Source organism: Hyperolius riggenbachi, chromosome 7 (genome assembly GCF_040937935.1).
Source record: "Hyperolius riggenbachi isolate aHypRig1 chromosome 7, aHypRig1.pri, whole genome shotgun sequence".
Classification (NCBI taxonomy): Eukaryota; Metazoa; Chordata; class Amphibia; order Anura; family Hyperoliidae; genus Hyperolius; species Hyperolius riggenbachi.
Window position 1 is genome coordinate 38,622,275 of NC_090652.1, and position 12,081 is coordinate 38,634,355.

At 43.6% G+C, this 12,081-nt stretch overlaps 1 protein-coding gene across 1 annotated transcript in view; it reads right to left on the minus strand.

The window, feature by feature from the left end:
- Nucleotides 1-12,081, minus strand: part of LOC137525978 (guanylate-binding protein 4-like) — a 65,676-nt gene that overhangs the window by 19,948 nt on the left and 33,647 nt on the right. The window contains exon 7 of the mRNA XM_068247189.1: nucleotides 9,536-9,748. Within this exon, the coding sequence (XP_068103290.1) occupies nucleotides 9,536-9,748 (213 nt within the window). The remainder of the gene's footprint in view (nucleotides 1-9,535; nucleotides 9,749-12,081) is intronic.

The window sequence follows — 12,081 nt, forward strand, 5'->3', positions numbered from 1 at the left end:
GGGGTCAGGATAATCTCCCCACCTGCCTTTACAGTGGTTGCCTATTGGTGACCCATGTTTGTGAGTATAACAACTATTACTCTTTGTCATTACCCCCTTTGTCAATACATACTACACTATTGGGGCTCTTGGTGTTCCTCTGTTTATCTCGTTTGTCAGTTTCTTATGTACTGGTTAAGAATTTTCTCTCATATTATTTTAAGTACATTCTTAAATCTTTTTTGCATTATCACAGCATCATCTGCATCTCAAATTTCTATAAACAGTACTGATCCGTACGGTAGGCATGGATCATGTGGTAATGCACTGCAGCCTTTGCATCGAGAATGGGGCAATTGGGACACTTTCCATAAACTGTGCAAGTCTCCATAGACTTGCATGGCCCTTGCGGCAGAGAATCGGCACGGAAGAGTAATGTGGGACGACGCAGTGCACAAGTGTGCAAGGAGCCTCAATCTATTGAGAAGCAAAGAAAATCGCATCGAAATTTGCATTTTCACATCGTAATCGTAATGTGAAATTTCAGGGAAAATTGTAATTGATTTCATATGGAATAGTAGTATTTCAAAATTTCACGTAATTTTTTGTGTAATTTTCGCGCAATTAAGTGAAATTTTGTGCAGATTTTTGGCAGTTAATAGCCACGCCCCCATACATGCTATTGCTACCAAAATTGGTACATGTGTTTAGGAGAATAGTGGGTACAAGTCAAAAATTTTTTTTTATCAAAAATACAATGTAGTTTTTGAGAAAATCGATTTTAAAAATGCAAAGAAAAATGGTTTTTAAACTGTCATTTTTCCACATTTAAAAAACATTTTTTCTTTGCATTTTTTAAATCGATTTTCTCAAAAACTATGGGATCTTTTTGGAAAATTCTTTTTATCCCTTGTACCCACTATTCCCTTTAACATAGGTTTTGGTAACATTTTGGTGTCAATAGCATGTATGGGGGCTTTGCTATTAACCTCGGCACAAAGCCTGCACAAAATTACACGAAAATTAGCGAAAATTACGTGAATTTTTATGTGAAATTACGAATGACTACGAAATCAATTTAGTTTGCAAGTTGTTATTATGTATAGGTGTAACTGCAAAGATTTACGCAAAATGTTGCGAAATCGTAATTTTGATGATTACGATCATCACTAATTGTGACATTATTGCCAGAACATCCGCGATTTGTTTGTGAATGCCAACAATGAATTTTAATAATTTTTACAGGAGAATTATATTGCATTAATATTGTTTTTTACAGGATTTATTTACCATGAGCCAAGATCACAGTATTTTTTCACAGCTCTTTTGTTTTGTTTTGCTAAAGGACCACTATCATGAATATCGTCAAAAATACATATAAACACATACAAATAGTGTAATTACATTCTCCCAAAATAAAATGAGCTATAAATAACTTTTCTCCTTTGTTGCTATCACTCACAGTAGGAAGTAGAAATCTAACAAAACTGACAGAATTCAGACTAGCCCATCTCCTCATGGGGGATTCTCAGGGTTTTCTTTATTTACAAAAGCACTTAGTGAATGGCAGTTGCTCCGTCCAACTGCCAAACAAAGTGTGCAAAGAGCAGGCAGGTTGGCCAGCATCTTTGTATAAATCCTTTTTGGGTTTGTAACGAATAAAAGCCATACTGAGAATCCACCGTGAGGTAATAAACTAGTCCAAAACCTGTCGCTTCTGTCAGATTTCTACTACCTGCTGTAAGTGACAGGACCATGGGAGAAAAGTAATTAAGCACTTATTTTGCTCCAGAAGAAACATAATTCTTATTTGTATGTGTTAACTTGTTAATGTTCATTTAATTTTTAACATTTAATTAACATTGTTAATGTTAATTTTTAACATTTTTTGTGATAGTGGTCCTTTAAAGGGAGGGTCCATGGAAAATAAAAACACTAATCCACTTACCTGGGGCTTCCTCCAGCCCGTGGCTCACCAGACCTGGCCAGGCCGGCTTCCAGGTTGGGCTCTTGTGCGCTCCAACGTGCGTCTCACACGGGCGTGTTATCATCATCAGACATCCTCCAGGCTGTACGGCGCAGGCACAGTAGTTCTGTGCATGCGCAGTACAGTCCATAGGATGTCCGATGACATCAGCACGACTGCGTGAGACGCACGTTGGAGTGCACAAGAGCCTGACCTGGAAGCCGGCCTGGACAGGTCTGGTGAGCCACAGGACAAGACCGGGAGCCTCTGGAGCAGCGTTTGAGGGCACGTCCTGCCTGCCACGGGCTGGAGGAAGCCCCAGGTAAGTGGATTAGTATTTTTATTACTTTAGAATTTCCGTGGATCTTCCTTTTAAGCCACCAATTTAGCATCAACTATAGTGGTGCTATTTAGTAATTTTATCACACTAGGGCTGGTCTTCTGAAAAAAACGAGACCTCTGTTTGGCTGCCTTATAACCTGCTCTGCAAGTTATTCCCCTATTTGTACTAACTAATCAGTGATTTTGTTCCTGTAACGATTGGTGTCAGCACGCAGAGAGCATCTGATTATTGGTGGTCTGCAGTATCACCAAGAATGCAGATATATACCTGATTATTGATGATCTGCAGAATCACCGATAATACAGATATATTGCTAACCTCTGGACACCTATAGGTATGTGAGTGTTTGGTGTAACAGTAGTACTTTGAGTAATGCACCTGCAGAGCAGGTGATCAGAGGCAGTAAAGGAATACTGCTCTGAGAGCACAGGAACCTTCCAGCAGCCTGAGACTCTCCAAGGGGTGGAGTCAGGCTGGAGAGAGGAAGGACCAGAGAGTGAGTGACACCTGAAGGTGGATGTCACTATCTGATATGGAGACTATCTCTTACGAGGAGAGATAGCTCTCGAGGTCGGGCACGCCTGGTCGGTAACACATGGACAGATAATGTACAAAGACAGAAGACTGATTCGGTATCCAGGACAAGCAGGGTTTGGCAACGGAGAATCAGAAATGCGAGGTACCGAATCAGAGGACAGAGGAGTAGTCAGGAAAGCAATGAGTCATAACAGATATCAAACAATGCCTAGTCTGGGTGTGAGGTCCATGGTCTCTACACTCTGGAACTAGTCTGATGTATAACAAAACAATCCCACAAGTTCCCTAGTCTTGGGTGCGAGGTCCATGGTCTCAGCACCCTGGAACTAGTCTGGAGTATAACACAAATGATAATACAGTTCCCTAGTCTGGGTGTGAGGTCCGTAGTCTCTACACCCTGGAACTAGCCTAAGCATAAACAGAATAACAGAATAAGTAATCTGGCTCAGTGTGAATTCCCAGGTCCACCTGGTTCAAACACACTGTTGGATCTGACTAAGGTCTGAGTGCTTCCACGTAGTGTTCGCAATGGCAGACAACCAGCAACTGACAAGAAAGCTGTATATATAGTTGCAGGACTCTGCCGCCCCGCCCGAACCACTCAGCCAATCAGGAGTCCAGCAGGAATCAGCTGATCATCCTGATCAACTGACACATCTCCTGCTGGCATAAAATTCCTGACTTCTGGCGCGCGCGTGCGTAGCCCCAAACCTGTGTGAACGAACAGGCTCAGCCACACCAGTTGCACGCTGCTGCGTGCAAACCGCCACGCTGGATGCGGAACCAGCCGCCTTGCTGTCAGTACATGCCGCGGCTTTCCCGTGTTCCGCCATGTCACTAGATGCACGCTTCCGCGTGCAGACCGCCGCGTTGGACGCGGAATCAGCCGTTCGGCCAATCACAGCGCTAGCCGAACGTTCGGGGAACGTTCGGCCATGCGCTCTTAGTTCGGCCATATGGCCGAACGGTTTGGCCGAGCACCATCAGGTGTTCGGCTGAACTCAAACATCACCCGAACAGGGTGATGTTCTGCAGAACCCGAACAGTGGCGAACACTGTTCGCCCAACACTATTCCAGAGACTGATTGGTTCTCTCGGTCTGGCCAGTGGTCTGTGGGTGGTAGCCTGATGAAAAAGATAATTCCATGTCCAACTGATGGCAGAATCCCCTCCAAAACTTATAAATAAATTGGACTCCCCGATCTGACACTATATTTTCCGGAATACCATGCAGCCGGAAAATATGTTGGATGAAGAGATCGTCCAACTCCTGGGCTGAGGGGAGTCCTTTCAGGGGGACAAAATGGGCCATCTTGCTGAAACGATCGACTACCACCCAAATGACTGTCATGCCCTCTGACCTGGGGAGTTCGCCCACAAAATCCATGGACAGATGGGTCCATGGCTCACTCGGGACTGGCAATGATTGCAATGTCCCAACAGGTGCCTGACGGGAGGGTTTGCTTCTAGCACACACTGCACATTCTCTTACATACTCTTTGCAGTCAGTTGCCAATGACGGCCACCAGGCACACCTCGCCACGAGGTCCTGAGTTCTGGTGGCCCCAGGATTCCCAGCATTCTTGTGGGAATGGAACAACTGCAGAATTTGAAGACGAAAAGGCAATGGTATGAACATGACCCCTTCAGGCTTCCCCTCAGGTACATCCTGTTGGAACGGACTCAATGTTTTTGTCCAGTCCCTCCAGGTCTCAGTGGCGGCCAGGACCACTTTCTGAGGAAGAATGGTTTCTGGATCTGAGGGCTGTGCTGTCTTGGGCTCAAAACATCTGGACAAAGCATCAGCTTTGATGTTCTTACTACCAGGGGTATACGTGATTACAAATCTGAATCTCGAGAAGAATAATGACGACCGAGCCTGTCGGGGGCTGAGTCTCTTAGCGCCCTCAATGTACTCCAAATTCATGTGGTCAGTATAGACAGTAATAGTATGTTATGCACCCTCTAGCCAATGTTGCCATTCTTCAAAGGCCAACTTAATGGCTAGAAGTTCCCTATTGCCTATATCGTAGTTTTTCTCTGCGGGTGAAAACCTATGTGAAAAATAGGCACAGGGGTGTAACTTTCCCTGCAACCCAGAACGCTGAGACAGCACAGCCCCTACCCCTACCTCTGAGGCATCTACCTCCACGATAAAGGGGAAGGTGGTGTCGACATGTCTCAAAATGGGTGCAGTACAAAACAATTTATTTAGAGTGGAGAAAGCAGCATGGGCCTTAGGGGACCAGTGGTGAGTATCTGCCCCTTTGTTTGTGAGACTGGTGAGAGGTGAGATCACTGTAGAGTACCCCTTTATGAACCTCCTATAGTAGTTGGCGAACCCCAGAAACCTCTGGAGAGCCTTCAGTCCCACAGGTTGGGGCCACTCCAAAACAGCTGAAACTTTTCCAGGGTCCATAGAGAGGCCAGAGGTTGAAATTATGTACCCTAGAAAGGCAACAGAGGTCACTTCGAAAATGCATTTCTCCAGCTTAGCGTGCAGCATTTTTTGTCTCAACTTCCGTAACACAAACTTAACATGATCTCTGTGCTCTGAGAGGTTGGACGAGAAAATTAGTATGTCGTCTAAGTATACTAAGACGAATTTGCCCAATACCTCTCTAAAAACTTCATTAATCAGCTCTTGAAAGACGGCCGGGGCATTACACAACCCGAAGGGCATCACCAGGTACTCGTAGTGCCCGTCGGGTGTGTTAAAGGCCGTCTTCCATTTATCACCGTCCCTGATCCGCACAAGGTTGTAAGCACCCCTCAAAACCAGTTTTGAGAAAATCTTAGCATTGGTGACTTGAGTAAATAAATCATCTATTAAAGGCAAGGAATAGTGATTTTTTACTGTAATTTTATTTAAGCCTCGATAATCAATGCAGGGCCGGAGGCCTCCATCTTTCTTTTTCACAAAAAAGAACCTTGCCCCTGCCGAGGATCCAGAAGGGCGAATAAAACCTTTAGCTAAGTTCTCTCGGATGTATTCCTGCATGGCCAACTTCTCTGGCCCAGATAAATTATAGAGATGACCTCTAGGGGGCATACAACCAGACTTGAGATCAATGGGGCAATCAAAGGGACGGTGTGGAGGAAGTTTATCTGCCGACTTGGGACAGAACAGAAGACGTCTGCAAATTCTGAATACTGATCTGGCAATCCCTGCATGTGAATTTTGGTTTTACCAAAGGTTACTTTCGCTAGACAATGATGATAGCAATGGACAGACCAGCTAGTTAGCTGACCCGTAGCCCAATTAATCTGAGGGGAGTGAATTTGTAACCATGGCATGCCAAGAATGATCGTGGAGGTTGCCATTCGTAACATGAAAAATTATAAACTTTCTTTATGCAACACCCCTATTGTGACCCTCAAGTCTGGGGTCTGGGAAAGAGGGTGATTACTCTGCAGAGGGGAATCATCCACTGCAGTGACCCGAATCTGTTGTTTTAGTGGGGAGATCGGAATCCCCAATTTCTTAGCAAACTCATAATTTATAAAATTAGCTGCTGAGCCAGAGTCTATGAAGGCCTCAGTAGTCTCTGTCTTATCCTGCCAGGATATAGTGCAAGGGAGAAGAAAACGTTTGTCATCGAGAGGTAAAGACTGCGCGCCTAGGGTATTACCTCCGACTACACCTAGGCGGCAGCGTTTCCCGACTTCTTGGGACAATTCTGCACCTTATGACCCCCTTCTGCATAGTATAGACAGAGCTGCTCTGTTTCTCTGCGTCTCCGCTCCACCCGAGACAATCCTGACCGACCAATCTGCATTGGTTCCGGTAGAGGTGAAGCAGGTGGAGATGGAACAGAGGAAGAAGCTGCGTAGGACAAGTATCTGACATTGTTCCTACCCCGGGTCTGTCTTTGGTATCGTACACGACGAACAATTCTGATGGCCAATGAAATGGCCTCATCGATGGATTTGGGCTCAGGATGACTCAACATTAACTCTGAGACCGCATCTGACAGCCCTGATAAAAAACAGTCTAATAATGCAAATGAGCCCCATCTGGCTGAAACTGCCCATTTTCTTAACTCAGCTGCGTCATTTTCAACCGGATCTCTGCCCTGCCGCAACGTCTTGAGCTTCTGCTCTGCGGTAGAAGCAATATCCGGGTCATCATAAATTATGGCCATAGCTTCAAAAAATGCGTCCACCGAGGCTAACGCGCTATCACCTGGCTGGAGACTACATGCCCAAGTCTGGGAATCTCCTGACAATAGTGTCTTAATAAACGTAATTCTTTGTGCTACAGTTCCTGAAGAACTAGGTCTCAACTCAAAGTATGACAACACTCGATTTTTAAAGTTTCGGAAGTCAGATCTGTGGCCAGAAAACCTTTCAGGTACAGACATGCGTATGTCTGTGCTAGGAGGAGATCGCACTATATCCACAGCCGTCTGTAGGGCTTGCGCAGACCCAGACAAGGCATTAATCTGGGTCTGATGATCATCCAGCACTGAGATGAAATTTTCCACCGAGGTGGTAAGTGCATCGAGATGGCTGTGGAGTGCATCCATTTGGGTTTGGTCTGCCGTTCTGTAACGATTGGTGTCAACACGCAGAGAGCATCTGATTATTGGTGATCTGCAGTATTTCCAAGAATGCAGATATATACCTGATTATTGATGATCTGCAGAATCACCGATAATACAGATATATTGCTAACCTCTGGACACCTATAGGTATGTGAGTGTTTGGTGTAACCGTAGTACTTTGAGTAATGCACCTGCAGAGCAGGTGATCAGAGGAAGTAAAGGAATACTGCTCTGAGAGCACAGGAACCTTCCAGCAGCCTGAGACTCTCCAAGGGGTGGAGTCAGGCTGGAGAGAGGAAGGACCAGAGAGTGAGTGACACCTGAAGGTGGATGTCACTATCTGATATGGAGACTATCTCTTGAGAGGAGAGATAGCTCTCGAGGTCGGGCACGCCTGGTCGGTAACACACGGACAGATAAAGTACAAAGACAGAAGGCTGATTCGGTATCCAGGACAAGCAGGGTTTGGCAACGGAGAATCAGAAATGCGAGCTACCGAATCAGAGGACAGAGAAGTAGTCAGGAAAGCAATAAGTCATAACAGGTATCAAACAATGCCTAGTCTGGGTGTGAGGTCCGTGGTCTCTACACCCTGGAACTAGTCTGATGTATAACAAAATAATCGCACAAGTTTCCTAGTCTTGGGTGCGAGGTCCGTGGTCTCAGCACCCTGGAACTAGTCTGGAGTATAACACAAATGATAATACAGTTCCCTAGTCTGGGTGTGAGGTCTGTGGTCTCTACACCCTGGAACTAGCCTAAGCATAAACAGAATAACAGAATAAGTAATCTGGCTCAGTGTGAATTCCCGAGGTCCACCTGGTTCAAACACACTGTTGGATCTGACTAAGGTCTGAGTGCTTCCACTTAGTGTTCGCAACGGCAGACAACCAGCAACTGACAAGCAAGCTGTATATATAGTTGCAGGACTCTGCCGCCCCGCCCGAACCACTCAGCCAATCAGGAGTCCAACAGGAATCAGCTGATCATCCTGATCAGCTGACACATTTCCTGCTGGCATAAAAGTCCTGACTTCTGGCACGCGCGCGCGTGCGTAGCCCCAAACCTGTGTGAACTAACAGGCTCAGCCACACCAGCTGCACGCTGCTGTGTGCAAACCGCCGCGCTGGATGCGGAACCAGCCGCCTTGCTGTCAGTACATGCGGCGGCTTTCCCGCATTCCGCCATGTCACTAGATGCACGCTTCCGCGTGCAGACCGCCGCGTTGGAAGCGGAATCAGCCGCCTTGCTGTCAGTACACGCGGCGGCTTTTCCGCGTATTCTCACAGTTCCACCCATAGGAATTTCTGGCCTACATGTGAGATTATAGCTGGACCACAGTGCTTACAGGATAGTTTGATATGGATTACAATTTTGTATTTAGTGGTTGGACTCTTAAAATGTAAAGCTATGTCCACATGCAAGAATAAATCCAACACGTGCATGGGAGCCTCTGACATCACCCAAATATTCACCATGCTAGATCTTTAACCACATCTGATTCCAACCAACCCCCGACCTCATAGATATTCCACCTACCTCAACCACCAGAAGGAACTTTATCGTGCACTCGGTAGTAACAGATGTGTTGCTAGCCTCTAGGCTGTGCAGCAGTGTTGCTCAAAATTTTTTGCCAAAGTCATCTTCGCATCGAAAATGTCATTTTCGATTTCAATACAATTGTATTTTTGCAATATGGCGAAATTTGGTAACACCGCAAAAATTTATTTTTACTGTGAAAACCCCAAAAATCGTTTATTTTACCGTGAAAATGCAATAAATCGTATATAAAAATTTTCAATGGCATTTTTGCTCAAAAGTTGAATTTACCATTCTTTTTGCAAAAAAATGAATGCAAAAAGAATATTGGCATTTTTGCTCACCACAGAACTTGGCCCCAACTGTTGACTGGTTGAGTCCCACTCCCTACATGAGGGTCCTTGTACATGTGTATGTGGCTTAAAATCTGCTATATTCCTTGACATTTTCTTAGCAATTAAAACAGATGTGATCTTTGTATTCGTAAAATCTGCTATATTCCTTGACATTTTCTTAGCAATTAAAACAGATGTGATCTTTGTATTTCTATTTTACCAGATGGACTTTCTTGATTATCTGAATATATATACAGTATATATATATATATATACTTAATGCACTAACCATTACACCTTTGCCATGTTCCATTTTGTATTTTTCCTCCAAAGTTTTCAAGTCTTGCTTAAATCTTTCATATCCTCCGGGCACAAGGTAAGCTTGATCTCTCAAAGCATTTTCAAAGACTACTGTGTGCTTCTTAATGACAGCATTGCATATCTCCCGAGACGTGTCTTCATTCATGGTCATAAACTCTTTTCTCTTCTCTGACATAGCTTCCTTAAGGAAAGGAATTTAAAAAAAATGTCAAAAATAAGATTTGTTTATATTTTATATTTTATTTTATATTTTCTCCAGTTAGCTATTCTTGGGGTTTAATTAATTAACATAAGGGAACCAGCAAATCTTGATAAGATTTTTTTAATCATCTACTATTACCATTATATTGCACCCCTCTAGTGATGGATTAACATCAAAAATGCTCCCAGACCTTTCCCAAATGTTACCTTAAGAATGTGTTAAAATGTGTTTGCGGTGAACCCCATTGACTTTAATGGCGGGCAAACTTCTAAAACATTCAGGGCATCTCTGCAGACTCTATTTATTTAAAAAAGGTATACAATGTGTACAAAAACCCAGACAGTGGCATGGGGGAGGAGGGTCAATGGCAAAATAGTCAGCAAAAATATGTATTTTACACAAACACTGTCACAGTTGATAGCAAAGGCCCCATACATGCTAGGCTCACCAAATTTGCAGATTGTGTTAAAGAAAACAGTGGGAACAAAGGGACATTTTTCAAAAAGACCTTGTAGATTTGGAGAAAATTGATTTGAAAGTTACAATAAGAAAATTATTTTTTTTTAAATGCGGTTAAATGACAGATAATGTATTAACCTATTGTTAGTGTAAAATTACAGGTACTATCTGAACAGTGAATTTCATCTTATATGCCAATTAGTTCTATGCACACTGATACAGGTTAAAATGGATTTATTAGGCACATTGTACCTTAAGGCTACTTGCACACCAAGACGTTGCGTTAGCTGCTACGTTAAGGTCGCATAACGTGCACCTAACACAACGTATGGTGCTGCAAGTGAGGACGGTAGAGTGAGCCGCGTTAGGCGGCTCGATTCCTATAATGTCTCCCAGAGTGACGCTGATTGGCCAGCGGGACCACGTGATGCGGAGCGAGACACTCCGCATCACGTGGTCCCGCCGGCCAATCAGCGGCCGCCAGTGCAGTGAATATTAAGTAGCCATGTGCGCGGCTACTGTAGCTGGCTCTCCCCGCCTCCTCTCCGCCCCCTACTGCGCATGTGCAAACAGTCTAACGCGGCTATAGCCGCTGTAACGCCGTAGCATGCTGCACTGTCCTGAGAACGTGCAGCGTTACATGTAACGCAACGTGGGCTGTGTGAACAGCCCACTTGTGTTACATTGCTGTGCGTTGGGGGAGCGTTACAGGCGCACTAACGTGCGCCTGTAACGTCTTAGTGTGTAAGCAGCCTAAAGTGAACCTCCGGACTAAAAATCTACTCAGCAGAACTGAAAAGGCTTAGTGTTTCTTTAACAGTTTCACAGCATCAGAACTTTGTTTTTCTTGCCAAATCATCATTTTTAGCTGCATTTTTAACTAAGCTCCACCCATCAAAGAAAAAAAGCCCAGGCTTTTTTCCCCTGATGCTGTGCAGAGCATGATGGTATTTCCTATGTTGTTATTCACGTTGCCTAGCAACTGGGAGAGGTGCTCAGGACACAGGACAGTTGGAACTGTGTCTCATGCTCCCTGTCACCTCCTTTCAACCAAAAAGATGGCTGCCATCATGAAATCAAACATTTGCCTGTCCTTTTAAAACATGGCGGGTAAGAGATTATATTACCTATCTATTTTAATTAACATAACTAATGTAACTTAATGACAGTATGTTTGTTTAGGCTGGAGTTCCTCTTTAATCTTAGCATTTTGGATTTTTATTATAAAGTAAGCTGAGCTTGAAGGTACTTTTGCTTATTGTGGCTGATATGCTAATTAAGCAATGGGCTCTCTGGGGTGAGACATTGTAATTACATTCCATCACTATGGATTATCAAAGAGATGCAAATATTTCCGAGTTTATGAAAATGTATGTACATTTTTATGCAAAGATAGAACAATCAATTTAAACCTGGGTGGGACTTGATTGGTCCATTTTCAAGCTGCATATATTTGCATTACAATTTACATAAAATTGCATAAACTCAGAAATATTTGCATCTCAATGATCATCACTAGCCATCAACCACTTTTTAATCTAGGATGCTTTGCCTACATACCATTTAAATGTTTTATATAAAATGATTTTACTATGGTTATAGTATATAATATGTACAACAAATTCATGATTATAATTTAAAGAGACCATAGAAAAGGGTACTATTTTCATATATTGCAATATATATATATATATATATATATATATATATATATATATATATATATATATATATATATAATTAATTACCAAGGGGTGAGCAGCACAAACCAACTTTCTTATGCAATTCTATGCAAAGCATGCACGCAGCGCTGGAGGTCCCCAGACTCCATAAGAAATATATAAGTACAGAGG